The following is a 24,986-nucleotide window of genomic DNA, read 5'->3' as shown; positions in this document are numbered from 1 at the left end:
AAGTCTCTCAGCCCCACTCACCTCACAGAGTGTTTGTTGTGGGGGAGGAAGGGAAAGGAGAATGTTAGCCGCTTTGAGACTCCTTCGGGTAGTGATAAAGCGGGATAACAAATCCTCCTCCTCCTCCTTCTTTGCCTGGCGCTTGTGACTCTCTTCAGACCACAACCCCTCTCCAGCTACACAAGCTTTCCCTAGGCCACTCCCCTCACCAGTCCTGCTTCACACCCTCCTTGAATGTTTTTCCTAGTAGGAATGTGTCTTAGAACTCATGGTGATGCTGTTCTCATTATCAGGATAGTGAGGGCTGTGTGAGTGTATATAGAAGCCAGCCTACTGTGCAAAGGTATAATTCACTGCCATTGCTCTGCCCACTTTTTCCTATGGCCCTGCCAACTTCTGGCATGTGGCCCCCAGAATGTGGCCTGAAAGGGAATGGGTCCCTCAGGCTGAAAAAATGTCTCCCACCCTACCTATCAGGTATGATTCCAAGAGAGATGAGCAGGAATGCTTGGTCTGGACATAACAGAATCCTGGCAAAATGGAAACAACATGGTTATCTCTGGGAAGGATGGAGAAGGGCTTCCTGGAGATGAGGGTCTCTCTTTACATCCAATAGGGCATTTCTAGTGATTGTAATCCCCAAAAGGGTAGACTCCTTCACAGAATTGTTGTAAATGACAATTCAGTACTGGGGTTGTATGATCCACTCTCCTGACCAAAATGCCCAGGTGATCTGGAGCTGGAGAAGGAGATCAAGGGAGCATCCAAAAGAGGATTTATACTGTAGTAATAGTTTATTTTAATTATTCTCGCTTAGACTGAGTGTGTGTGTGTGTCACAACAAAGAGGCAAGCTGTTTAAATGTCCTAGAATTTGGGTGAGCAGCAAAGTAGCCAGGTTTGCTCCAAACTCCTCCAAACTCGGTGAATGGGCAAGTAAAATGGCAGGTGCGATTCAAAGAAACAGGTGTAAAGTGATGGACATGTGTGGGTGTTCTGATCTCTCACACTCATGGGGTCTGAACTGGAGCTGACTAACCAGGAACAAGGTTGTAACAGATAGGTCAACAAAGATATCAACTGCAGCAGCTGTGGGGGAAAAAAGGTAAATTTCACACAAGGGATCATGAGGACAAGGACTGGAAATAAAACTGTTGTCAGGGACAGGGTAGAGGAGGAGGAATGGTGGAGGCTGCCTCCTCATCCTGACACTTCCAGGGAAGAAGAAGAGGAAGACAGTATAGATTTACAACAGTGGTTTGTGGTAAGTAACAACCCAGAGGCAGATGAGGGGGAAAGTTGGGAAAAAATACCACATGGAGTCTAGTCTGGACTACGGGAAAGGGGCTGATTTGTTGAAAAGGGTCAAAAACACTACCAAGCTGGAGTTCCCACGAGTGAAAGGAAAATATGAAGAAGAGCTGCGGAAGGGACATGGAAGAGATTTGAAGGCCTCGGATATAAGATTAATGTGCCAGACTAATGGGATAAAAAGGACTGACAATCCCGGGACCGGGGGGAGGGGACGCTGGAAGAAGATTGGATTGTTTTTATTTCTTTTTTCTATCATTAGGGATGTTTTATAAAATTGATGAACTTTGGAAAAATGCTGAAATGAAATTACTTGGTGTCAGGGAACTGACATCGGAGCTAGAGGCGGAGGGAAGGCTCTCAAATGGTGCTGGAGAAGGGCCCAGCAGGGAGAGAGGCAGCTCCACAGATGGGGAAGCAAATCAGCGCAACACCAGGGATATAGAGGGGCTGATGGGGGAATCGGCGAGAGGGCTCCAGGACTCTTCACCGGACACCAGCGGGGAGAGCACGGGTCCTCCGCTACCCACGCCCACCCTGCGCAGAAGACTTCCGCGCAGAGAGAGTAAGTGGAGACTGGGTGTCAAACAACTTTTATGTTGGAAAAGATTTAAGAAACACCCACTGACGGATTCTGCTAGCGACTGAGGCAGCCACGAAGTGAAGGGCTGTCCAGACTGAAAGGTTTAGCAAGGCAACAAAGCCTGGAGAGGCGGCAACTTACACACGAGCATCCCATACACATTACACTTGGCTCTTGTAAAAATGTTTAAAGAATTAGGTAAAAAGGTAATGCTTATGAGAAGTTGGTAAAAATAAGATTTAAGTCCTAAGTTTTAAGGTTTTTTATAAGATAAGATGAAAATAGAGTAAGGTAATGTAATGACAGAATATTATGAATTATGGAAAGGATTTGCTGTGATAATTATTAATTAAGATACAAGAGATGGGAGGAGGAAGAGGTCATGGAAAGAAGGTAATGGAGAATTTGAAAATGATGGTTTTATTTTTTCTTTTTCTTTTTCTGTTTTTGTCTTTTTTCTTTGTAATTTTTTAAAAAAATCTTTTTTTTCAATAAATATCATTTTAAAAAAATGAAATAAAAAAAGGACTGTAAGAAAAGTTTCCTTGTCTTTATGCTTTCCTGGGCAACCAGCCGGGAGCCACTGACAGCATCCTGACAGCTGTCAATGTCATAACACTGCTACACGAATCTATGGTGCAAACACACTAGGAATACGGTGCACACTTCTGATCACCTCACCTTAAAAAGAATATTGGAGAGCTGGATAACGCGCACCTGACCATAACACGCACATCGTTTTTAGAGGAGGAAAACAAGGGAAAAAATATTCTGAATGAAACAGTGGACGTATCATTTTTGTGCTTCATGCTGTGGCCACAGACATGTGATCTGATGGTGAATTTGGGGTGACCCAATGCAAAAATCCTGAGAATCCCTGTGGATCCATGCTTTGTAACCATGTTTTTGCACCATTGCAGCCCCAGGCAACAGTGGGTGCGTGATTTTGGGGGCCAGGCTGTAGCCATGGACATGCTATGTGCTCTGATGGTGAATTTGGGGTGACCCAATGCAAAGATCCTGAGGATCCATGTGGATCCATGCTTTGTAACCACATTTTAAGTGGGGAGGGAAGGAAAAACACAGAAGGCTAAGAATGCAGGAGAGGGCTATAACGTGAGGAAAGGAAGGCAAAAGTTTCCACCCACCCAAGCCAGCCAGCGCTCTCTCTCTCTCCCTCCCTCCCACCTGCATGTTTTCCGGCTGCCTGATATAAATATATTTTAATTGCAGCAAAACCTAAGCTTTGCCATCCCTTAAGAGGTACAGACACTGTAATCTTCCAGATCGCATGAATTTACAGGCAAAACACTGTTTAAGGATTTCATCATTTTAAATGGAAGAAAGCATATTTGAATGCTGTGTGTCCCCAAAAACAAAAAGCAGGAAGTCAAATCAGAATTTTAAGCTGAACCTGTAATCTCTCTTCCCACAAACATTGTTCCCTCCGGAGCATGGAGAGGAATTAGAAAGACGCTCTGCTTTCCCCTCTTCTTGCCTGGAGGGGAGGGGCTTTCCCTGCTCTTTGTTCCGTTTGAGCAAACACAGCAAGGAAACAGAGGAGGGTGGGCAGTAAGACCCTGAGGCAGAATGCAGGAAAGCAGCCACTTCCTCTTTTCAGGTTTCCCTTCTCCCTGAAGCGCGGTTTGATTTTTGCCTGATTTTTCGGCTCCAGGGACCACACATTCGCTCAATAACACGCACAGACATTTCCCCTTCCTTTTTAGGAGAAAAAATCTACGTGTTATAGAGAGAAAAATACGGTAATATTAATTATATTGATAACAATAAGAAGCGTTCTGCTGTTCACAGCATTGCAGACCAAGTCTCGCAGCAAGTCAGTAGGTGACTATCCATAATTTTGCTATAATTTATTTGCATGTGTCTGCCTGGTTTCTGCTAACTCGAAAGTTCATTCAGGACCACCAGGGGGATGGCTATTTGCTTGCTGCAGACACAATGACAAGGGTGGTGACCTGGAAAAGCTGGCGGATATGTGGGATGGGCCTCATCATGGTCACACATCCAAAACTGCTGATGCCCTCACGGGTGGTAGGGATCTCTGTTGTGCACCGGTGCCAGCGGGGTTCTCCAGGCTCCCAGTAGTAAATCATCTTGTAGCGCTGGGTTAAGTCTTCCCCACCCAACACATAGATCCGCTTCCCGCAGGAGACTACCCCTGCGTTGGCAACCCCACGCGGCAGTTTGGGCATACCAATGTTGCCACTAATTTTGCCAGTCTCGTTGACTAAGAAGCACTTGTGAGAGCTGTGACGGTTCTCGGGGATGAGGAGCCCTTCAACCCTGTCCCGCATTTTCTTCTCGATGTATCCCCCGATCACATAGATCCCCCTGTCCCCAGCCACAGCTCCTGCACCAAAGAAACCCGTCGACAGAGGCACCTGAGTCCATGTGTTGGAGCTGGTCTCGTAGATCAGGAAGCCTTTGTGGAACAGCCACTGGCGAGAAACTCCCGTGGCGCCGCCAAGGAGGTACAGCTTGTTCTGGAAGACGCTTGAGGCCGGGTGGCTCAGGGCAAACGGGAGCTTTGCAATCGTAGCCCACGTCCCTGTCGTGAGGTCAAAAGCCTCAGCCGAGTTGAGGAAGCTTTGGAACTGACACCATCCCCCCATGGCGTAGAGCTTCTGGTTGTGGAACAGGAAGCCATGTGCAGACCTGGGAACAGTCATGGGTGCGAGCTGCAGCCACTGGCTTCTGAAAGAGCTGAACTCATAGAGGGCGGTGGAGTAAGAGTTCTTACAGATGCCTCCAGAGACATAGATCTTCTCACCAGCTGTGGCGCAACACGCATGCGTCAAGGACTGCAGGCCGGGAAGCTTCTCCCACAGTTCGGTCTGTGGGTCATAGCAGCCCATGTGGGCCTCTTCACTCTCCAGCTCCTGGTACTCACACATCTGGGTGTCGATGCACAGGATGTGCGGCTTGTACATGCCCTGCCGGAGGCCCTTGATGTAACGAAACCTCTCCTCGCCATCCAGCACCTTCCACTCGAGCCTGAGGTCCTTCCACTTCTCCAAGTCCCTCTGTAGTTCGACTTGCTCCTCCGGACTGAAGAGTGGGAAGCGGACATGGCGCATCAGGTCTCCTAGCAAAGGGCCATGCTTGCTGGATTGCCCTTGCACCCAGAGTCGCACAGCCCGGTAGACCTTGATCTCTGAAGCCACTTCAAGGTTGCTGGAGGATATCAGGGTGATGAGTGTGCTGAGGTCCAGCTGGCGGAAACTCTCATGCTCGCAGACCTGGCTGAATTTTCTGGTGAGGAAGCGTATGACCGCATGGAGGAAGGCAGGACTCTTATGCGTCCTTGCCAAAGAATACATCTCAAAGCAGTTCTGCACAGAGATATTTTTCCCGAGGAACCTGGAAGGCGAAAGAAGGAACAGGAAGGCCTGTGGAGCAGAGGAACCAGCATGACTCCCACCATGAAACCTGGTGGTTAGCCTCAGGACCGCCAAATGGCCACCCAATTGGAAGGCTTTGAAAGAGGATTAGACAAATTCATAAGGCTGCCAATAGCTACCCTCCATGATGGTTCTGTTGTTCTAACTCCCCTGTTGGAGCCAGTATGCCTCTGAATTCCTGCTTCTGGGAATCACAACTGGGAAGAATGCTCTTGAACCCATGTCCTGCTTGTGAGTTTCCTATCTAGACATGTGGATGGCCACTCTGAGATCCGGGTGGACTGGATGATCCAGCAGGAATTTGCTTATGGGAAAATGCATGCTAATATGGCAACCCGCTGTTTCATGATTTTACATTACCGTATTTTTCGTCCCATAAGATGCTCCATCCCATAGGACGCACCTAGTTTTTTGGGGGGAAAATAAAGGAAAAATTTATTTCTGCGGGACCTCCCGCAGGGCTGCCTAGGCTGCGGATGTGTTCCCGAAGTGCCGGACGCTCTGCTTTCAGGGCGCCCGACGCTCTGGAAAACAGGCTGTTATCCGCAGCCTAGACATCCCTGCGGGACCTCCCGCAGGGCTGCCTAGGCTGCGGATGTGTTCCCGAAGCGCCGGGTGCTGTGCTTTCAGCGCGCCCGGCGCTCCGGGAAGCAGGCTGCTATCCGCAGCCTAGACAGCCCTGCAGGAACTCCCGCAGGGCTGCCTAGGCTGTGGATGCCTTCCTGAAGCCTGGAGAGCGAGAGGGGTCGGTGTGCACCGACCCCTCTTGCTCTCCAAGCTTCAGCGAATGCCTGCATTCGCCCCATAGGACGCACCCGGATTTCCCCTTCATTTTTGGAGGGGAAAAAGTGCGTCCTATAGGGCAAAAAATATGGTAGTCCTGAAGATCCTTTGGCCATGTAACAAATACTGGGAAGCTGTGTTGAATGAAGCAATCCCATAGTTGTATCCTTATCCAAGGGCCTTGACAAAGACTCTCTAAATTGCAGCAAAAACTGGTTGGAGACTCCTTTGGATTTCTCTATGGATATAACTCTTATAATCATAAAAAACACCAGAATTTTGTAGACATTTTTAGATTCTCCATTTGTGTCCATATTCAATGTTCCATGAGACAGCGACAACAGATTTCGAAGCTGTCTCTTTGCAGCAGTTCTTCATTATCCCTCACTCCTCATTCCAAATTTAGCTAAAGCAGGTGTGACTAACTTGTGACCTTACTTTATTTTTCAGCCTTGAGTCCCTAAATGTTTTTTGAACTACAACTTCCATCATCCCCAGCCAGGATAGTCAATGGTAGGGATGTTGGGAGCTGTAGTTCTGAAGCTCCAAGGTTGAAGGACCTTGCTTCAAATGATGCTGAACTCCAGTTCCCATCACCCTTGACCATTGATGGGAATGATGGGGTCTGGTGGTCCAGTAGCACTACAGGTTCTCCATTCCTGGGCTAAAAGAATCCTGATAAGATATTATGCACTACAAGCATAAGAAGAGTCCTGCTGGATCAGACCAATGGTCCCTCTAGGCCACCCTCCTGTTTTCACAGTGGGCAACCAGATGTCCATGGGCAGCAGATAAGCAGGACTTGAAGGGAAGAGCACTCTGGCATGCAGAAGTATGCTGCTTCCAATAGTGGAAGTAGAACATAACCATCAGGATTAGTGGCACTGATAGCCTGATCCTCCACTAATTTATCTCTTTTAAAGCCACCCAAGTTGGAATTTGCATGCTCATGGTGTGATGTACATTGCACCTGTCAAATTGTGGAACTGCATGCACAGTCATGGTGTGAGAAGAAAGATGCAGTGACTTACCTACAGCAGAGGTTCTGCAGCGGTATGATCTGTAAGCGGTTGGCCCCAGCAAAGAGGTGCGGCGCTAGCTCAGGGGTGAGTGTTATGTCCTCTGTGTAGATATATTTCAGAATGTTTTCGACGACGAATGGAGACACCTCCTGAAGCAGAACTTCTTTCCCACCAGATTCTTTCCAGGTATTGATGAAAATGTCCCGAAAGTAGGGGCTAATAGCTGCTAGCAGCGCTCTGCAGGGAAGGAAAGAGAGAACTGCAATTGCTGGAGGCCAAGTTCAAACCCTTGGAAGGTTGCTTGCCATGGACTGGCTGGATGCAGAGGACTGGTAGGAGGCACCAACTGGGGAACCTCAAGGGAAGAAGGCTCAGAGCCCGGGGAGTGGTGGTGGAATGATGATGAGTGGTCAGAGGGAGAAGAGGGAGCAGATTGAGAGGGGGAGGTGCTGGGAGCTGAAGAGGGAATGGTTTAGTGAGTGGGAGGAGACTGTGGAAGACAGCAGTCCAGAAGCAGAGGCAGAATTGGAGGCTGGAGAGGAGAAGGGGCCAAGAGGCAGAGATGAGTCAGGCTGGGGATGAAGCCAGGCTGTCTTTCCCTCTTGCTGTGACCATCTCTCCCTCCCCCCCCCCCCGTCTCTCAGAACCCAAAGGGATATGAAGAGGGTGGAGCAAAGACATGCAAGACCTCAAATTGCTTGAGAAGGAACCAGTGGAGGAGGAGACTTAGAGAGCTGTGGGACAGTGGGGACCTTCAGTCCTGGCAAGTGATTTTCCTTGAGGTAATAGCTACCGGGTAGAGTTGTGTTCACTAGGCTTAAACTGCTTGGTTTCTCTGAATCAAGAGTTAACTTCCTGACACCGTGTGACTTATTACTGACCTACTCCTGACTCCCACCCCTTGACATTTCTGAGAATGGAATATGACCTTAAGGTTGAAAAAATGTTCCCTGCCCTCACCTACTTGATCCCCCCCTTTTTTCTTTTTAAAGGCAGATGAACCTGAGATGCTCTTTGTGCAACCTTTACATTCAAACAATGAGTTCTGGGCAGCCTTCATGTTGCTCAGAAAAATCAAGGCCTACCTGTGGCAAGGGAATCTTTGTCCATCAGCTATGAGGGTGGCATCATAGAGCAGCTCTTCCTCATACATCTCTGCTAGACCTGGAGTCAGGGAGAGGGGAAGAAGTCAGGGAGACAACAGCTGGTCATTTGATAAGATGGCCCTAGTTCTTTGGCATAAGAGGTCTTGGGGGTTACCTTGGGTTAAGCCGAGAGGTCTTGGTTTGAAGGTTTCTGGCTGCTCCCTTTTATGACTGGAACTCATGATGAGCAGGTTGAAGGAAGTAGATGAGAGAAGAAGGGGAAGCTGTCATGAGAGAGAGAGAGAGAGATCAGTTATACAGTTGTATAGAATCTTAGAATTGTAGAGTTGTAAGGGACCCCAAAGGTCATCTACTCCAACTTCTTGCAATGCAGGAATCACAACAGAAGAATTCCTGACAGGTGGCCATTCAACTTCTGCTTAAAAACTTCCAATGAAGGGGACTCTGCCACTTCCCAGATAGTCTGTTCTGTAGTGACAAATAGGGATGGATAGATCAGTCCCTTTCCATTCCATGGCATTTCTGCATGATTTCAAAAATAAGTGCACTTAATCTCATTCTGTGAAGATCTTCTTCTTAAAAAAATATATTTCAAAATAATGTTTAAATTCTATGTATTGCAATTTTTGATACACATTTCCTCCCTAAAATGCACAGCTGTTAATTTTCCCACTACAATGCATATTTTCATATGCAATACCCCTAAAAATGTGGGATTCTGTTTTGGGGGGGGGTTACACATCTCCTTATTAAAAAAATACAGGTTTCGATGGATTTTCTTTTTAACTGAACAGCAGTTTGAATGACAGCTGTGTTTAGTTCCATGTACTTGCCTCAGAATGACAAATTTAGCCAGTTTGCCTAAAATGTGTACAGAACAAGAATTTCCTCTATCCCTGATGGCCAGCATTAAAGAGAGTTCAGGATGAAATTAGTTTATAACATGGGGAAAATTTCCCCAAGATTTTTGAGCAAAAATGAGACTTGCTGCAAATGGTGCTAGAGCAGCAAGCAGGCACTATTGACTGAAAGTGATTTCTGGATTCATTTTCAATCTGGATTCCAGCCAAGGCTTCCTGTGCTACATCCCTCACGGGCCCCTCTTCTTCAGGTTATCTGCTTGGCCGCAACATTTCATTCAGTTGTGGTAACATGAATGGCTTGCATGAAGGGAGGAGTGTGTGTTTGTGAAGCTCTGGGTAACTGATTCTACCCCAGGGAAGAGTGACCACAGTGTTAAGGAACTTGTGAAGTTTTCACACAAAGGACATCGCCATCAATGGCAGAAGATGCTGCCCACCTGCATATGCCCCTCTCACCTCACCTCCTCAAGAGGGCCTGCTCTTCAAGTCACTGTTGCGGCCCCATGCCATCTCTGGGGCCTCTTGCTCAAGGTGAGTGCCTGTTGTTGATGAAGGCCTGCCAGGGATACTCTGAAGTGCAGCTATTGTGACATCAACTGTGCATGTTGTCCATTGGGTGCTGAGAGGGAGAGAGAGCACGTATGTCCTATTGGCTGGTGGGCAATCCAGCCTCAAGTAGACACTGGGTCTAGGGCCATGGTGGTTTGTGCCCATTGGAACCTCTAGGGTGGAAGGCAGGGAGCCAACAGCAGGTGGCGCCAGAGCCGATGATAGACAGAGGCAACTAATTCTAGATTTTTCTCCAGCCTCTTCCCTGCTGAGTTCTACAAAGGCAAATGTTAGACCTGGGAAGAGGAGGAAGCCAACAACCAAGGGTCATCTCTGGTTTTAAGTAAAAGGGAGTGCAGGTAAATGAAAGGTGGGCAAACAGGGGAAGAATAATTCTGGAAGGAAGAAGAAGAAGAGTTTGGATTTGATATCCCGCCTTTCACTCCCTTTAAGGAGTCTCAAAGCGGCTAACATTCTCCTTTCCCTTCCTCCCCCACAACAAACACTCTGTGAGGTGAGTGGGGCTGAGAGACTTCAAAGAAGTGTGACTGGCCCAAGGTCACCCAGCAGCTGCATGTGGAGGAGCGGAGACGCGAACCCGGTTCCCCAGATTACGAGACTACCGCTCTTAACCACTACACCACACTGGCTCTCAAGAGTTGTTGGGCATGGGAGTCCACTAACGTTGAGCGAACACCCTGATGGGGAAAAAGCTTCTGCCTTCTCCAGATCTGAGCAACTGGTTATTACATTTCCAGACCACTAGTTTCCTGATAGCCCAGCCTCCACCTTGTCAATCCGTCCATCTGGCTCTGAGGTACTATTAGAAGTTGGGCATGTGTCTCTGCCAGGGTCCTACTCGAGTGTAGGACGAGCACCTGACAGGTACCTCCTACTGTCACCCTAAATGCTTCCCTCCCTCAGCCCATAAAGACTGTTTTTACCCAGAGCCAGAATAACTAATGTAAACATTTTAAGAGTGATTGCAGGAGGTTCGCCACTCCCCACATGAGAATGATATTAGTTCAGCCTTTCCCAACTCGATCCATTAAGTCAGGGACGGTATATTGGGATGTTGCAGGAAATCATTGCTGTTTTGAGGTGCGCAGCAATGTTCCTTTCATGTCTAGAAAGGCTTTGAGGGTTACTTCTGTTCCTATCCTGTTATTCCATAAAATAGTGGTTTCTCACAGATTTTATGTCACCATGTGGGAATCTTAATATTTAAGATAGGCTTCTGCTGAACCCAAACTTAGAATTTGACTGTTTTGGCTGCCTGCCCAGGTGTCTTCCAGTTTGGTGGGTAGCTGATGAGTTATCCCAGAAACTATGTTATACACAAAAGTGTACAAGCCCCGAGAACACCTCTTCTGGTGGAATGTCTATGAAATGCTATCCACCGAGAGTGCTGTGTACCAGCCAAGCTCCACCTTCAGGACTCATGACCATTGCTGATAAGGTTCATAGCAATCTGAGGGATGTAAACTAATTGCAGTGCTTTGTGGTTTTCTTTGGGCTGTGCAATAACATCTTTAGCCTACACCCCATTTGTGTGTTCATTGGGTTCCGAACCACCAAAAAACCTCTGTCCCATTGCAGAATGGGTGGTGAACTTTCAGCCTTCCATATATTGCTGGGCATTTTAAGAGGGGTCATGTACCACGTTCAACTGATGTCAGTCCAACCTTCCCTAACCTGATCTGTTAAATCAGGGATGGGGATCTTGCAGCCCTCCAAATATCATTGGACTTCTGTCAACCACAGCCAGCATGGCTAATGGTCAGGGATAATGAGAGTTAGAGAGTCTGAGAACACCTAGAGAGCTCTAGGTTAGGGAAGGTTGTATTAGTCCACAACCTTCCTTTAAGCTGAATACTTCAAGTGTGTTGCCTACCACCAGCGCTGTGGGTTAAATTTGCTGATCAGAAGGTTGGCGGTTCGAATCCCCATGACAGGGTGAGCTCCCATTGCTCAATCCCTGCTCCTGCCAACCTAGCAGTTTGAAAGCACGTCAAAGTGCAAGTAGATAAATAGGTACCACTCCGGCGGGAAGGTAAACGGCATTTCCATGCGCTGCTCTGGTTTGCCAGAAGCAGCTTAGTCATGCTGGCCACATGACCCGGAAGTTGTACACCGGCTCCCTTGGCCAATAAAGCGAGACGAGCGCCGCAACTCCAGAGTCGGTCACGACTGGACCTAATAGTCAGGGGTCCCTTTACCTTTTACTTTGAGTAGGACTTAGTTGGATACAACTTATTTAAAAGCGCTGCGATACCACTTCTTCGCTGAAGGGTTTTAAACAGAGGTTGGACAGACATCTGTCGGGGATTCTCGAACCGTGATGCAGCGGGTTGGACTAGATGACCCCTTGGGATCCCTTGCAACTCGACAGTTCTATGATTCTATAACAGCACTCTGCCCACCTGCAGCTGCCAGCAACTGGCACCCAGAGGCCTAATTCAGGAGAGATCCTGCACGACTACAGTTGTGGCGGTGCCTAAGAACTCTTTTTGGACACTTTGGGTGTTGCAAAGAAACCTATAAGCTTCCCAAAGATTTTTGTGTGTGTGAAGTTTAGCATTTCTTTGCCTGAGCCGCACAGAAGTTTTACTGGCTCTTTGCCACGCTCCAAATCTCTCCCTGCATTATCGGCCACTGCCCTTTCCCGTCCCTGTGTAAACTTCCCTTTCCTGCCAGTGAACTTTGCACAACAACAAAACCTCCTACAACATGCAGGTCAGAGATTGCGCTCCTTCGTGTTCCCAGCCTGCTCTGGCTCGGCTTCCTTGGCTTCCTGGCGCCTCATTCCTACCTGACTTGCTACCTGCCGCTCTCTGTATCTGCCTTGATTGCCTTTCAGGAATTGAGCTATGGAAGAGCCATAGCTCAGGGGCAGAGAATCTGCTTTGCATGCAGAAGGTCCCAGGTTCAGTTTTACAGAAAGAAAAAGAAGGTCAGGAGGTTTTAGGTCATGTGGGTACAGCAACAGCGTTTACCCCCTGATATATTTCATGCAGGGATGGGGAAGCCTATGCCCTTTGAGAAGTTGCTGGCCTATTATCCCCATCATTTATTTATGTATAAACATAATTCAAATATCATTGTATCAAATATTTTATACACACACACACACACACACACACACACACACACACACACACAAAATCACAGCAGTTTACAACAATATTAAAAAACCATAAACCATAGAACCAACCCCCCCAAAAACCATAAAATCATAAAAATTTAAAAGCAAAAAGATTTTTTAAAAACAAACATCAGTAGACTGTTGCGCTGGGGAATGTACTCTTAATTGCCTGGATAGGTGTGGCAAAATAAAAGTTTGCAGGCATTTGGCCCAGAAGGCACTTGCTGAATCTCTAGTGGCAGGGTATTCCACAGGACCGGGAAAACGACACTTAAAGGCATTTTCTCAATGCCATCAAATGAGTCTCACCAACTCTGGGAACAACCAGAGGCGCTGGCCATTGGCCATGCTGGTTGGGACTGGCGGCAGATGTAGTCCCCAAAGACCATCAATTTCCTATCTCGAGTCACACCAAAGCCAGAAGTTCACACACATGCCTCTCCATTCTCCATCCAGGTAAAAGTGTTGGACTGCAACCTGGAAGACCAGGGTTCAAATCCACGCCCAGCCATGAAGCTTGCTGGGTGGACGTGGCCCCAGTGTCTTAGACTAACCAATCTCACAGAGCTGTTGTGATGATAAATTGGAGGACCACATGCACCAATAATACTGATAGGGACAGATTCCAGCCAGGCAAAAGCCCTTGAGGAGGGTGCAGAGCAGGGCCGGTGAGGGACGTGGCCCAAGGGGGGTTTTGAAGGCCATTTTGAGAGGTCTAGAGGGCTGCACTCTGCCTGTTGGCCTGAGGTCCCCCACCTGCTGCTTTGACCCAGAAGACCCTTGTTTTTGTGTCTCTACCATCACCATTTGTCCCCTAGGGGAGAGAAAGAAAAGATTTACCTTGTGTTGCAACTCCAAAGCCTTTTTGGCATTGCTGGTATAACTTGCACCATATGCAGGTGCCTGAATAGGCCAGGTGGCAGAAGTGATGAGGAGAACACTGGCACGATCTGTCTTGCATCCGAGTGCACTCCTTTGTTTGAACCAATCCTAATTTCAGGGGGGAAATATAAGACATATGGGGGCTGTAGAATGGCAGAAGCCCAAGTCCTTGCTGTAAGAAGCCAATACTCAAATGCCTGGAGACTAGGGAGGAGGTGGTGGGCGAGGGGGACCATCCTCTTGTAGGGATTACAGGTTTTGACTTAATTTGGTAGGTGTCAGGAAGTGGTGTTTTATGGGCTCTATGGAGGCCCTCGTACCTTTCCCTAGCTCAGTGATGGAGTCTCTGTTTTGCATGCAGAAGGTCACACATTTGATTCCTGGTATCTCCAAATAGGGCTGAGAGAGACCCCTGTCTGATATCCTGGCAAACCACTTTCAGTCAGTGGAGGCAATGTCAAGATAGATGGACCACTGGGCTGACTTGGTATAAGGCAGTTTGCTATACTGACTATATCCTTGCTGAAATATGAGAGGCCTCATCAGTATTGGCATTCCACCGGCTCTTGAAGAGACATCTGTTCAGACAAGCATTCCCTGAACTTTTCAATCAAATTGCTGTAACTGTTGGAATTGTTTTGTTTTGTTTTAAACAGGTTTGTTTCATTTTATACTTTAGTAGTGGGCAATATTGGGTAATATGTATTTTCATTATGTGCAGATATTTTAAAATTGCAGCTCCTAGAAGCTCTCAGCATGCGACAGCAGCCACACCCTGTGAACGGCTTCAATTGGCTAGCTAAACCAGGGGAGGGCAGCTGATGGGTCTTAAACCCTCAGTGAGTTAGGGATTTCCCCTGCATGTGAAGACAGGCTCCGACAGATTGAGCAGACGTAACCAATACTGGGTCCAATGGTCAAGAAGGTGGTTTCTGGACATGCTATAGAGGGACGTGAGGAGCAAATGGGGCTTATCAACCTGGGAAGGTAGCCCATCTAGGAGGAGGAAAACTCTGACCCTAAACCTCTGTTACCTTGAAGGATATCTTCGTAAGAAGTAAAGGCTAAGGAGTAAACCCAGAGTAGATTCCCTAAGATGGCTGGATGGTACCAAAAGTATTGCTCTGCTTTCCTTTGGACCACATTGGTGAGGCCGGGACAGGGGTCTGGTCATCTGGGCAGCCCAGGATCTCCACAGCACTGCCCAGGCTTGTCTTCTGGGGAGGTCACGTCGGTGCTGCTAACACAGCAATTTGACTTCACCCCCAGAAGCACACTCCATTGTCTCTTGAGGCAGACAGATGTCAACAACAATCCACTTAGAAGTCGATTTGGCATGTAAGTGGTACAGTGGTACCTCAGGTTAAGTACTTAATTCATTCTGGAGGTCCGTTCTTAATCTGAAACTGTTCTTAACCTGAAGCACCACGTTCGCTAATGGGCCTCCTGCTGCTGCTGCGCCGCCAGAGCACGATTTCTGTTCTCATCCTGAGGCAAAGTTCTTAACCCGAGGTAATATTTCTGGGTTAGCGGAGTCTGTAACCTGAAGTGTATGTAACCTGAAGCGTATGTAACCCGAGGTACCACTGTATATGAATTTAATAACAGCAATAATCGTTCAATTGAGGACCATGAGGGCTGGAATCTTACTTGATATTTAAGTGAAGGGACTGTAGCTCAGTAGTAGAGCACATGCTTTGTGTGCAAAAGCTTGCAGGTTCGACCCACAGCCTCTCCAGTTTGGGCTGGGAATACCCCCTGCCTGAAACCCTGAGCTGCTGGTGCCACTCAGTATAGAGAATTCTGAGCTAGAAGGACCATTAGTCTGACTCTTTATAAGGTAGCTTCCTATTCTCCTAATCAGAGAAATGGCTTTTATGGTATGAAAAGTTACAGGACTTCAAGCAGGAAGTTACAGGACGTGTGCCAATTGGAAATCAAGCAGTACAGTGGTACCTCGGATTACAGGCACGGCGGTGCGGCGGCAGCTGGAGGCCCCATTAGCTAAAGTGGTACTTTAGGTTAAGAACACTTTCAGGTTAAGAATGGATCTCCAGAACGAATTAAGTTCTTAACCCAAAGTACCACGATATATCTGATCTAAAACTTTTGCAGGCACAAACAGTATTGAAAGCAGGTTCGCATCTAACTGCCCCAATACCATCAGGGGTGCAAATCACTGCAAATGCATGATAAAAATGGTGTCTGGAAGGGGGCCCATAAGCATAAGGGACTTGTGTTGCATTATCACCTTCCACCTTCAGGGCCCTCACATTCAGGCTAGCAAGCTCCAGCGAGCTCAACATACCTGTTTTGCATGGTGGCGAACAGCTGAAACAGAGTTCAGCTGCGCTCCAGACATCTGTATATGTCCCCTCATCACATGCTACGCACTTCGTGTCAGCGTTCTCAGTGCACTTTTCACGCACACGGGAACCTGCAATGCAAACAAGGGAAATATATTTGTCAGAGGATGAGGCTAGCAACGGAAATGGTTTTAATTCCACTGTAAGAGGAATTAAAAAGGGGCCTCCAAATATCACTTGGCATAGTCCTTTGTCAAGATTCTCCTACAACATTCCAGAAAAGCCCTCCTGTACCTTTGATTAGTAGATTCTTTCTTGAGGCTTCAGGGGCTGCAATCAGTTCTGTTTGCTCAAAGGCATTTCTTAATTCTTATAGGAGTAGTCAGTTCCTATTACATGGGGGGGGGGTAATTAATTTCCAATTCACAACCCAAACAACAATTCATTTTTGAATTTTGAAATTTTATGCTTGCAGTTTTGTAATGTCACAGTTGCACTTTTTAGAACAGTTCTGGAAACTAATAAATTGACCTCAATGCCCCACTCCCCAGCAGAAAACAGGCATGGTTTTATTGAGATGCAATTGAGGACCAGTTCAGCAATGCCATGGGATGAACATCAAACCAGGAGGAAGCTTCTAACAAAAGGTACACCATCACCTCTAAAAGCCCTATAGGTGCTTTGCCAGGCTGCACTGGGCTAGCAATGCAATTGCATTCAAAGTCTGAAAAATCACCATGGACCAAGTCTTTAAATGATGGAGGGCAACACAGAAGGTATGGAGATGCAGTGATGTGCTCTGCAACAGGGCATCATCTTTGCATGCAGAAGGTCCCAAATTCAATCTGTGGCACTTCCAGTTATAAGGACCTCTGCCTGGTCATTCTGTTTGGTTATGTCAAAGGTCTGGTCCTAACAGATTAGAGGGAAATGGCTAGATATTTATTAGCCGTTGCTCATGTAACAATCTGCTATAACTGAAAATAGATGAAGACTCTTGACTGTAGTGGGCAGTGTAGCCAACTAGGTTCTACTCAGAGTACAGCCACAGAAATTAATGCAGCTAAGTTAGCCATGCCCAGTAATTTCAATGCACCTACTCTGAGGAGGATTAACATTGAATGCAACCCTGAGTAAATAAAATTCCAAAAATACAACAGACTCGACAAGAATGCATTCTAAACAATATATCCCAGATATAGTAAAGGTAAAGGGACCCCTGACCATTAGGTCCAGTCGTGACCGACTCTGGGGTTGCGGCACCCATCTCGCTTTATTGGCTGAGGGAGCTGGCGTATAGCTTCCAGGTCATGTGGCCAGCATGTCTAAGCCGCTTCTGGCGAACCAGAGCAGCGCACGGAAAAGCTGTTCACCTTCCCGCCGGAGCGGTACCTATTTATCTACTTGCACTTTGATGTGCTTTTGAACTGCTAGGTTGGCAGGAGCAGGGACCGAGCAACGGGAGCTCACCCCATCGCAGGGATTCAAACTGCTGACCTTCTGATCAGCAAGTTCTAGGCTCTGTGGTTTAACCCACAGCGCCACCCGCGTCCCTTTATATGCCAGATATAGATGTGCAATATAACTGGAAATATACTCTTGGTAGTCTTATAATTTTCTCCTCGTTACTACTATTGGCTTATTTTGCTGCTATTATATTTTGATGGTGGTTGTAACTTTATGGATTAAAACAGTAAATAATTTGAAAAGGGACCTCTGCCTAGAACCCCAAGGAGCTGTTGACAGTCAGCATGGAGACCCTAAAAGGACTGGATCTGTTCTGAGCATTTGCTAGATCACACTTTTTCCACCACTGCTGCCCCTTCTATTTCTGTTTCATTTTAATGGGGGTTAAGGATAAGAGGGCTAGAACCACTTTAAATGTTTATGCAGCATTGTTTTAACACAGTGAAAGTCACTTTGCAAGCTTTTCTTAAAATAAAATAAAAATTACTAAGAAGGCTGAATAAATTCAGTTTTAAATGAATGTCTCTCCCCCCCCCCTCAGGGTACAGTCAAGTCAGTTGATTCAGGATTCACTTGAAAACATTACATCAGAGGATTGGAATTAGAAGCCGTGCTTCCCAGAATCCAAAAAGACTGTAACAGACTGTGAAAAATACCGCTGTTTTTGAGCTCTGTATCAGGGCTGGCTCCACCACTAGGGAGAGTGAGACATTGGCTTTGGGCAGCTGATACTAAGCGCTGCGGCACCCTTACTTCTAAGACAGCCTGCCCTGTAGCTCCTAAAATAATCTGTTGCATTCTAGAGAAGGGCACTCTCACCAGCACTGAAACAAATATTAGCTGCTATTTGGCTGAATTCTCTATATGGAATCGATGAGGAGGGTGGGTCTTTCACGGGCTGAAAGGTTTTCTTGGGCTACCTCTGCTATGTAGCACACTGCCTAAAACTACACTTTCCTGATGGGAACTGTAGTCCAGAACTTACGGAGATCCTCTGGGATGAATGAGGCTGGCACAGACAGTACTGCCTGTAACATGGATCAACACTGCAGCTCAGAATAGGGCAAGCTTCTTACGTTCTGTAGATCAGTATGCATTTAATAGACTCCTTTAGCGATCAGTGGAGCATATTTTTTCAATATGCGATGGCTCGCAGACTTTGCGTGCTGAGGTCCCCAAAACACCCTTAACCCCAATAACTCACACATCACACATGAATTTTTGTTTAAGGTTTTTGGCATAATTTTGGCCACAACTTTATTTGCATACAAATTGTGAGTGGTTGCTTAGGCATTGGTTACGACTAGCTGTCCCTCCCGCATTGGGGACAGCACTGGCTCCCGGATTCCAGCGGAAGCCAGTGTGGAGGAACAAGTTCAGGGATAGGCGGAGCTGCGGCACAGACCCTCAGCTTCTCCCCGCATGCTCCTAGGAACTTACACGGCCCAAGCCCGATTCCAGGGGCTTGGACGAATGGATGGTAAGTCCCTGAATTCCTTTAACGGAATTCCCATGCAGCAACATCATTGGAGGGGCAGGCACAGCCAATCCATACCCCTCCACCAACCAATTTAAACCAATGCCTAACCGCCAACCTTACAAGTTGTGACGTATTGCTAAGCAGTAGGCAAAACCCAAGAGGCACGCACTAATCAGCCAAATGGTAAATTCCTACTGGGCCCCCGCACCAAGGCGAACGACCCCATGACAGGCAAAGCAAGGTCAAAGCGCAAGCCCAACAAGGGAGGGCGGGCGGGAGATCCGATGTCCACAGCGAAAGAGAAAGTACCCTGCTGTGGACCTTCCTTAAATAACCTCTGACCCCTCCCCCAAAATTGCAACATCAAATTTACCCCAGCAACACCAACTCCAGCCAAAAGTAGGCCCCTTAAACCAATCCACCTAATTACTACAGGGTGCTTTGTCTGACCCATCCGCAACACGTGCTCTCCTTTAGTGAGAACACGCTTTGCGTGCTGAGGTCCCCAAAACACCCTTAACCCCAATAACTCACACATCACACATGAATTTTTGTTTAAGGTTTTTGGCATAATTTTGGCCACAACTTTATTTGCATACAAATTGTGAGTGGTTGCTTAGGCATTGGTTACGACTAGCTGTCCCTCCCGCATTGGGGACAGCACTGGCTCCCGGATTCCAGCGGAAGCCAGTGTGGAGGAACAAGTTCAGGGATAGGCGGAGCTGCGGCACAGACCCTCAGCTTCTCCCCGCATGCTCCTAGGAACTTACACGGCCCAAGCCCGATTCCAGGGGCTTGGACGAATGGATGGTAAGTCCCTGAATTCCTTTAACGGAATTCCCATGCAGCAACATCATTGGAGGGGCAGGCACAGCCAATCCATACCCCTCCACCAACCAATTTAAACCAATGCCTAACCGCCACTCGAGCCCCTTACGCTCGCCGCCAACCACTCACAGCCTCAAACACACCCTCAACTTATCCACCACTGAACTCAACCACACATCATTCCCAACAGACGACAGATGAACCCCATCCATCATAAACAATTCAGTGGCTTTGAACCTGATCAAGGGGTGTGAAATCACAAACCCGCCCAAATCAGCCACCAACTTGCTCACTGCAGCATTAATCCGTTTCCTGGACCGCTCGGTGGCTTCCACATAAGGGCTACCCCTCCACTTACGGCGTTGAAGTAATTTTGACCAAATTATTGTCGTTGGCTGCACCATGGCCGCCAAATCCTTCACATCTTCCAATATCATAGCACGCAGAACAAAACAAGAATGTGACACCAAATCATTCTCCCCAAGCTGAATGACAATCGCCGTAGGAGGGCCCTCCAAAAGAACACGCCTCTGGATAAGCGGCAGAAGTTCCTTCCACAGCATTCCCCTTCTGGCGATCCAGGACACTTTCACTTCCTGCGGAAAGCCAAGATCGTCACCCAAGCCAGACTGTCGAGCTCTGCGAGCTGCCCAGTGCACAATACTGTGCCCTACAATCCAGATACGTGTAGGGGCTTGACCTAGGGTAAAACAGATACGTAAGCACACGAAATTGCATCATTTACGTACATAACCCTTGTATGCGTCCGACCTCCAACGACCCAGGTCTTTTATCCTTCTTGCCGATAAACCCCAATGAGCGGCCGTCGTCGCGGCCCCAATCCTGAAGGAATGAGGTGAAAACTCAGCGGCAGCCAGGCCGCATGCCGCGATGGCCTTGCGGAGCACTTTTGAGAACTGGTGACGAGCCAACGGGTGCCTATTCTTGTGAACAAACAAGGGGCCCATGCCTGGTGGACGCAAGGCTAAATACCTCTGGAGGTCCTTGACCGGACAAGGGCCCTTCTCTCCAGTGGCGGGGAGCCGAATCACCGCTCCCCTACCCCGCTGATCAGTTTTTGAGCTCCTGACGTTGACTTGCACCTCAGACGGAGACAGACTCACGTCCTCTAGTAATAGACCCCTAGAACTACCACCCCGGTTAGGTTCAAGCACCACTTCGCCCACTCTCAGGGCCCCGGAGAAGGCTAAAGAAAAGGCTGCAGAGAACAGCCGGGCCTCAAACCTGTACCAACAGATGCTCCTCAGTTTACCACGCATCCGAGACAACAGGTGAAATGTAATGGGCCGCCGGGAAATAGGCCTGGAGGGACGAAGCCGACCCCAGCCCTCAAGTGCCTTTCTCACCACAAATTTCCCGCATGGGTCCTTATTAAAGAATGCCTTACTAAAGAAGGATATTGCTGCAGAATGCAGTCTGAGCGTCCTGTTTGCCCGACGCTTCTGAAACAGGTGCGCCAGATACTGGAGCACCTGAGAAGTAGAGTGGGGATTAACCACACCTCCCAACTCCGGCTGCCCAATGAACTTTAAAAAATCACACCAAGCCTTCTCATAAGACTGCAAAGTGGAGGGGGCAACAGATGCAGCTACTCCCTGTAAAACTAAGTGCTGCCAAGGTTCCAGAGGTGATCCGGGAAAAATTCCGGACGTTCTCGAGCCTCTGGCGCCAGGGATCTGAACCGCTCCATCTGAAAGGGAGGATGAAGTGTCCCTCCGACTCTTCTTGGCACGCTTCCCGGATTTCCTTCGGCGGCGGCGACCCCCAGAAGAAGCTTTCGGAGGGGGAAGCAGGCTGTCCTCCACCGAAGACTCGGAAGCGTCACCTTGCTGATCTGTATTTAAGATAGGCTGAGAAGAGACAACCAGTGAATGACCAGAAGCCGCCCTTGCAACTAGAGAAGGTGGCGCACCAGTGGCGCGGGCTGCCCGCCCCCTGGCAGACGCCCTTCTCCTGGCAGTACCCTTAGTGCCTCTACGGCCCCTATACGTGACGGCCGGAGGCTCAGGTGAACTCGGGGGCTGACTAGAGGCATCAGGCATCAAGAAAAGTTATGTCACATGATTGCCTCACCACACCGGGCTTGAGGCCATAGCTGTGCTCGCCAGCCGCCCTTGAAATAGAAACCAAAGGGCAAAGATCCAGCAGCACCAGCCTGAACCTGAAAATCCCTGTGCAGGTTCAAGGTATCCTGCCATGGCGAACTACTATTGCATACATTCAGGTCAGGAATTGCTACCATCACCTGATATCTGCCTTCACCACGCTTGGTAGGCGTACACAAAGGTAAGGGGACCTCAGGCCGCAGGCAGCCTGGCCTAGTGGGAAGATTAATTAAGTGACCCAGCAAGATCGGATCTGATGAAGCATCACTTGCTACAGAGGAAGTATTACAAAATAACTTCCTTCAAGGCAGACAGCTTCTCCATATGCAAGTGGCATGTTTTAGCAACGATATCTAACTGGATCCCTAAATAAAATGGGAATATGGGCAAAAGATATTGAGCTATTGCTTGCCAACTTCCCGCCCCCCGCTTGGGCAGGGGGCATCTTGTGCTGCCATCATGATATGTGAATTTACAGGGCCGATGCTGGCCAGAACCCCTGAAGGAGTCCCAACCAATCTGCCGCCGAGCCAGCTTCCTTTTCAGACACACACTCTGTGCAATGCAAAAACACACTCCGTGCGGTGCACACACTCTCCATGCAATGCAACTACATACTCCGTGCAATGCAAAAACACGCTCTGTGCAGTGCAACTACACACTCTGTGCAATGCACACACAAACCCTCCGTGCAATGCAACTACACACTCTGTGCAATGCACACACAAACCCTCCGTGCAATGCAACTACACACTCCGTTCAATGCAAAACACACTCCCTGCAATGCACACACCCTTCATGCAATGCAACTACACTCCATGCAATGCAACTACACACTCCATGCCCTGCACACACCCTCCGTTCAATGCAACTACATACTCCATGCAATGCACACACACTCCGTGCAATGCAAAAAACACACTCTGTGCAATGCAACTACACCCTCCATGCAATGTACACACACTCTGTGCAATGCAACTACACACTCCGTGCAATGCCACAACACACTCCGTGCAATGCAACAACACCCTCCGTGCAATGCAACAACACCCTCCGTGCAATGCAACAACACACTCCGTGCAATGCAACAACACACTCCGTGCAATGCAACTACACACCCTCCGTGCAATGCAACAAACCCTCCGTGCAATGCAACAACACACTCCGTGCAATGCAACAACACACTTTGTGCAATGCAACTACACCCTCCATGCAATGTACACACACTCTGTGCAATGCAACTACACACTCCGTGCAATGCAACAACACACTCCGTGCAATGCAACAACACCCTCCGTGCAATGCAACAACACCCTCCGTGCAATGCAACAACACACTCCGTGCAATGCAACTACACACCCTCCGTGCAATGCAACTGCAAATCTCCTTGCAATGCGATGCAATTGCAGCCCGTGCAGCGCCGTGCTCTGCAACGCACAGAGCAAACTGCAATGCGGGCACGCAAAGGTGCTTTCTCCCAGTTGCATATTGCAAACGTGGCACCCGTTACATCCCTCGCAGTGAGGTAACCACCAAAAGGACTTAAGTGTCCAGGTAGAGCAATGGGGGAGCATGCAGCTGTCCCATACAGGGACCAATCCTGCAACCTAGGCATTACCGGCACTATCCGCTGACCCAGTGAAACCAATGCTTCATGGACCACATGGGGACACTATTGAGGCCGGAAACGCTTCCAGGCCATCGAATTCTAGGGCAAAGCCCTAGGATCACCTGCTAGGCCAGGCATAAATGTTTCCAGTGAAATAGCAGAGTTGAGGTAGCCCACAGCTTGTCCAGGTACCCCTGCTTGCCCTTTTAGAGGGAAGCACCCCTTCAAGAAACCCAAAGTTCTTTTATCACAAATGGGCCGAACTACCCAGCAACAGAATAGCTCAAAAGGAGCAGTTTGTTTTGTTTTGTTATAACAATGGCTAAGAGGGGTATATGAACCCTGTCTCCCAGGTCCTAGTCCTGCACTTAGCCACTAAGCCACAATGGCAGTCGCCACTATCAGAGCAAAACAAACTTAAAGAAAATAACTTGTTCAGAAACAGCATAGTTCAAGAGCATATACAGAGTGCTCATAGTCCTTGGAGGGACAGGGAGCCTCTGGGGCCCTCTGTCTGCCTCAGATATACATTAGCAGCAACTGGGCCTGGAAGCAGATACATAGAGAGAATGAATCACGTGTCAGAGACTTAACAATTAACTGCTACCTGTAGCAGACTCAGGCTTGGAAGTTATGTGCAGGCCGAATAGGCCTCCCTGCTTCAGCTCTTGAGAATCTTAGTCTCATAGCAATGTTAAAAGAACTCAAATTAGTGCTCCCACCCAAGGCTAGCTTAAAATTTGGCCAACAGCGCTGCACACACTCAACATAAGGCCAACCTTCGGGGTACTATAAACGAAAGTGATTCCAGCTAAGCTGGGAACAGCCCTGACTAGCCCCACAATTTCAACAAGCAAAATGGAGGAAACCTTTTTGTGAAAGAAAGCCCCTAATGGGGGCTCTCTCCCTATTGGGAAAGGCAAGCCACAGATACAGGGAGAATCTTCCTACGGGGCAGGGTAAGGGGTGGAGAATAAACGTAAAACACCCAAAATTGCCACCAGCCAAATGAACCAAAGTTAAAGCACTATCAGTGGAGTGTAAACCTACAAGCAAGCAAACCCAATTCAGGCTGCACTTCCACCTTCGGCCACTGGGGGCAACCAACCGCAAAATGAGGCAGAAAGAAAATGGCGCTCCCGCCAAACTGCCTGCTCACGATCCCCAACCCGGCCCAGCACAGAAGGCCTGCAGGCCCTGGCTAGGCCAAAACCAGGCGCTCAGGCAACCAGCGGCTCCGCCGCAGCGCCTCCGCCGCCCACGGCCAGCTAGGCCGCGGCGCGCGCGCCGGAGCGTGAAGCAGCGACCGCCGGCGGCGGCAAGGGGTCAGGCAAGCGCCGGCCGCCCCCCCCCCCCGGTGTAAGCCACCCCGCCGCGGGACCGTCCCAGCGGCCGATCCCGGCCTCCACGGATGAAAGGGAGGGGAAAGGCCCAGCAGCCCCAAGCCTCCCCGGGCCGAAGCAAGGCCCGAAGCCAAGCCGGCAGCGCGGCCGCGCTGCCGCCCG

The 24,986-nt window shown here is 48.6% G+C and overlaps 1 protein-coding gene across 1 annotated transcript; it reads right to left on the bottom strand.

Annotated features, from left to right (window-relative positions):
• Window positions 1-3,749: 3,749 nt before the first annotated feature.
• Window positions 3,750-8,483, bottom strand: LOC308581925 (kelch-like protein 41). Its single transcript, XM_081184702.1, has 4 exons — window positions 8,381-8,483; window positions 8,206-8,284; window positions 7,130-7,357; window positions 3,750-5,274 (listed from the first exon to the last, which is right to left on the bottom strand). Exons 1-4 carry the CDS (start codon window positions 8,445-8,447, stop codon window positions 3,831-3,833), a joined length of 1,818 nt encoding a protein of 605 aa, XP_081040828.1. The 5' UTR covers window positions 8,448-8,483; the 3' UTR covers window positions 3,750-3,830.
• Window positions 8,484-24,986: the final 16,503 nt, after the last annotated feature.

The sequence above is a fragment of the Podarcis bocagei genome (genome assembly GCF_964188305.1).
Source record: "Podarcis bocagei genome assembly, chromosome: 2".
Classification (NCBI taxonomy): Eukaryota; Metazoa; Chordata; class Lepidosauria; order Squamata; family Lacertidae; genus Podarcis; species Podarcis bocagei.
This window is presented reverse-complemented; position numbering and strand designations above follow the sequence as displayed.

Coding starts and splice junctions, on each gene's coding strand:
- LOC308581925 (XM_081184702.1), bottom strand. CDS start 8,447: ATGAGTTCCAGTCATAAAAGGGAGCAGCCAGAAACCTTCAAACCAAGA. Junction 8,285..8,380: donor ACCTCTCGGCTTAACCCAAG/GTAACCCCCAAG, acceptor CCCTGACTCCAG/GTCTAGCAGAGATGTATGAG. Junction 7,358..8,205: donor CAAAGATTCCCTTGCCACAG/GTAGGCCTTGAT, acceptor CCTTCCCTGCAG/AGCGCTGCTAGCAGCTATTA.